Below are 4,618 nucleotides of genomic sequence, written 5' to 3' on the forward strand. Positions count from 1 at the left end.
CATTAAGTGTATAAGTCCTGCTAAGATTTGCTTTCCCAAAATGCAGCACCTCGCATTTATCTGAATTAAACTCCATCTGCCACTTCTCAGACCATTGGCCCATCTGGTCCAGATCCTGTTGTAATCTGCGGTAACCCTCTTCACTGTCCACTACACCTCCAATTTTGGTGTCATCTGCAAACTTACTAACTGTACCTCTTATGCTCGCATCCAAATCATTTATGTAAATGACAAAAAGTAGAGGGCACAGCACCGATCCTTGTGACACTCCACTGGTCACAGGCCTTCAGTCTGAAAAACAACCCTCCATCACCACCCTCTGTCTTCTACCTTTGAGCCAGTTCTATATCTAAATGGCTAGTTCTCCCTGTATTCTGTGAGATCTAACCCTGCTAATCAGTCTCCCATGGGGAACCTTGTTGAATGTCTTACTGAAGTCCATATAGATCACACCTACTACTCTGCCCTCATCAATCTTCTTTGTTACTTCTTCAAAAAACTCCTACCCTGGGGAAAAGACCCTGGCTACCACCCTATTCATGCCCCTCATGATTTTATAGATTTCTATAATGTCACTCCTCAGCCTCTCCAGGGAAAACAGCCTCACCCTATTCAGCCTCTCCCTGTAGCTCAAACTCTCCAACCCTGGTAACATCCTTGTAAATCTTTGCTGAACCCTTTCAAGTATCACATCTTTCCTGTCATTGTGAATGCAGTATTCCAAAAGTGGCACTCCAAGGATCTCCCTAACCACCGTAGCCTTTAATCCTCTTAGCAAACAAGAACTTATGTATGGAGGAGAAAGTGAGGTCTGCAGATGCTGGAGATCAGAGCTGGAAATGTGTTGCTGGAAAAGCACAGCAGGTCAGGCAGCATCCAGGGAACAGGAGAATCGATGTTTCGGGCATAAGCCTGAAGAAGGGCTTATGCCCGAAACGTCGATTCTCCTGTTCCCTGGATGCTGCCTGACCTGCTTCGCTTTTCCAAGAACTTATGTATCTCAGTTTTAGACATATGCAATGACCTGACCTCCACAAGCCTTCTGTTGCAATGAATTCCACGGATTCAGCACCTTCTGGCCAAAGAAGTTTCTCCTTACCTCCGTTCTAAAGGACCTTCCTTTTACTCTTAAGTTTGTGCCTTTGGGTCCTCGTCTCTCCCGCCAATGGAAACATCTTCCCAACGTCCACTCTGTCCAGACCGTACCATTACAGGTATAAGTCCTGCCATAATTTGCCTTTCCAAATGCAATACCTCACATTTATCCAAGTTAAACTCCAACTGCCATTCCTCGGCCCATATGATCAAGGTCCTGCTGTACTCTGAGATAACCTTCTTCATTGTCCACTACCACCAATTTAGATGTCATCTGCAAACTTTCTAACCATACCCCTTCTATGTCCACATCCAAATCATTTCTATATTCAAAAAGAAATTCCTCCAAATTTTTTTCAGTGATCATTTTAAATTAATCACTCTTCGCCACATGCTCCCCAACTAGAGAAAACTGTCTTTCTCTATTCATGCTTGCATTGCACTCAGTAGTAGTTAGATTTATTGAATCTCCTAATCCTTCAGTATTATGGAGAAACTAGTCTCTCACCATACCATAAGCATCTCATCCTCTTGCATCAATCTATTTAAGATACTACACCCTTTGAAGTAAATCTTTGTGCTTTGTCAGCGGTTTTAAATAATTTCTTGGCAGATAACTTGTGGGTAGTGCCTCTGCCTCTGAGCAGGAGGTCCAGTTTCAAGCACCAATTCAAGACTTGACCAAGAAAAGTACATTCATAATTTGGACAGACAGGTTTGAATACCATCTTATAACTACATCCAACACACCAAAGGCAGGAGGAAAGGGGAAAGAACTCTTGGTCAGAAATCAACAGCAAACAACTGCAATGCATTGCCACGCATAATCGTGAACCAACACTGAAGTCTATGTTCACTAATACCCCTTCAGGACAAAGTACCTGGAATAAGAATTGATTTGAGTGACTTGTTGGCCTGCATTGTTGTTTTTATTTATTTATTCACAGTACCTCTCATATCTTTACTCTCTATCTATTCTATTCAGGAGAAGTTTCCATTTTATCGAAGTGAATTGCCTCAATGAATCTGGTAAACCACTTAACCACCGGGTCCACAGGTTTTATGACTTCATCTTACACATTGCTGCACTTTCCTTTGATATCAGCAATACCATTCCACCCCACCTCAGCCCAATTAACCTCCCCCATCATACAATTCAGTTAATTTTCAAAGAACCAACTCTTGCTTCACAAGGTTCTATCTTGATTTGTTTGCTGTATAACCTCTGAGAAAACAACTATGCTCACACTTCCACCAACATTCACGATGGACAAATGAAATATTTCATGGTTTTGCCCCTTGATCCCATATATTTTGACTTCCTTTTCATTGCAAACAGCATCTCCCTTTCTAACTTTTCTTTATTTATGCAGGCACTAGCTTTTATATTATCTAAAAATTTTTGTTTTACATTTCTTTTTAGCCCTTCTAATTTCCTTTCACCCCAACCAATTAAACTTTCAATGATTCTCAACGTTTTAAACCTAATTTTTAAAGACTCAATTTTTTAATCAATTTTATCTGGGTCAATGGGGAAGAATACATTGATTTTGTGCTCTTGATTTTTTGAAGATTTTATGGTACAGTTGTTTGCTACCTTTTCTGATCCCTTCTAACCTTGATGAACTTTGCCTTTCTTCCCCCTTTACCATCCTTATCTTTGACTCAGTCTGATCTTTTCTCTCCTCTAAACCCAATGAAGGATCAGGTCCTCAAATATTTCACCTACTTTGCAGACATAATGGGTTCAGCTCCTTTCCTTGGTAAGGGATTGTCTCTTTTCACGTTCAGATCATCTCTCTTCAACGTCTGCTCTTCCTCAGCGTCTTCAGGCTTCAAAGGTAATCGACAAAAAAAAACACAATCCTATTTGGTAACATGAGAATAAAATCACATTTGAAATGCTAACCCCAACACTCAATCATAGGTAGCAGTGAGAGATGAATCATAATCTCCAGCATTCAGTACAATGTCTTCAATTTTGTGCTTGAAGAGCAAAAATGGAGCAAATGCTTTTGAGATTGGTTTCGTTTCAGACAAAAAATGCAGCTATGAAAAGTCGACCAACTAAAACCTTGCTCAAGCAGGCACTGATAGCATTATTAAGAAAAGCTGGGCCTTCAGATCTGGAATCCCATCCTTAAAATTCCCACATTTCAACAATATTCTGCTCCTTTAAGAAACTTCTCAAAAGCAAACTCTTTGTCTAAACTTTTCATCACCTGCCCAATTAACTCATGTTGTTTGTGGTCAGATTTTTGGCATCAAACATTGTTTTACCAATGTTCCTGTGATGTGCCATGGAATATTTCATGATGTTAATGGTGCTGTATCAAAACAAATTGTTGCTGCAAAAACAGTAGTTAAATCAAAGTTCCTATTGTAAATTCCATCATGCATTCAGAAAATTTTGCATTGGCATCTGGAAGGCAAAAGGAGCTTGTATTTATGTAGAACTTTTAAAAAATTCACTCACAGCATTCCAAGGTGCCATGTGGCCACTTTTAAAATGCTGATACAGTTGTGATGTAAGGAAATGTTGCAAACAATTTAGGTATAATAGGATGCCTCAAGGAATAATGAGGCAAATGGACACTTGATTTATATGATATTGGTTGACAGATAAGCACAGGTGACTAGGACAGGGGGGATCTCAACGTGCTGATTTTAATAGTCAAAATGATGACACCCATTGTGTGAGAAGCTTAAGATTTAAAAGTCAGTGTTAACTCTTCTTCTACAATAAATCTCCACTAAACAAACTGTCCTTGGTACTCTGGTTGTATTTTCTAAATAATATATCAGAGCATTGTAAATAAAAAGCGCTCCCCCGACCAAACTACTAAAACAGCAGCATTATGGAACTAAAAGAGAAAATGCTGGAAAATCTCAGCCGGTCTGGCAGCATCTGTAAGGAGAGAAAAGAGCTGACGTTTCGAATCCAACTGACCCTTTGTCAAAGCTAAAATAAAGGAGAGAAATAGGGAGGTATTTATACTAGGCTGAGGGAAAGTGAGTCATGGCTCCAGAAGTAAAGGTAGCAATAAAGAGGTGATAATGACAGTGCACAGAGAGATTATAGGGAGATTAGGAGCTGTGAATGACCAAGGCTGAAGTCAGTGCTATGTGACAAAATATGTGGGGAATGAGGGGGGGGAGGAGGAGAGGAGAGGAGGAGGGGCAGTGAAGCAGAAGCAAAATGGAAAACGGGAGAAGGGTAGCAAAGGGGGAAGAGGAGAGAAAAAAGGTGATGAGAGAGTGGGGAGCGAGAGAAAGACAGACAATCAAGAAATATGAGGTACACAACATTGAAAAAAAAATTATTTTTTTTTTTAAAAACGGTAAATAAAATAAATGAAATAAAATTGCGGAGCAGAATGAAAACAGAGGGGTCGAGATGGGATAATCATCTGAAGTTGTTGAATTCAATGTTGAGACCGGCAGGCTGTAACATGCCCAGTTGGAAGATGAGATGCTGTTCCTCCAGTTTGCGTTGAGCTTCACTGGAACATTGCAGCAGGCC

At 40.2% G+C, this 4,618-nt stretch overlaps 1 protein-coding gene across 3 annotated transcripts in view; it reads right to left on the reverse strand.

Moving 5' to 3' along the window:
• The window catches only part of nol12 (nucleolar protein 12), a 25,794-nt gene that overhangs the window by 4,414 nt on the left and 16,762 nt on the right, over positions 1 to 4,618 (reverse strand). For 2 of the 3 annotated variants that reach the window (XM_043679935.1, XM_043679937.1), the window contains exon 5: positions 2,825 to 2,961. In XM_043679935.1, coding sequence (XP_043535870.1) covers positions 2,825 to 2,961 — 137 coding nt within the window. The remainder of the gene's footprint in view (positions 1 to 2,824; positions 2,962 to 4,618) is intronic. The other variant, XM_043679936.1, reaches the window with a different exon arrangement.

Source organism: Chiloscyllium plagiosum, chromosome 39 (genome assembly GCF_004010195.1).
Source record: "Chiloscyllium plagiosum isolate BGI_BamShark_2017 chromosome 39, ASM401019v2, whole genome shotgun sequence".
NCBI lineage: Eukaryota > Metazoa > Chordata > Chondrichthyes > Orectolobiformes > Hemiscylliidae > Chiloscyllium > Chiloscyllium plagiosum.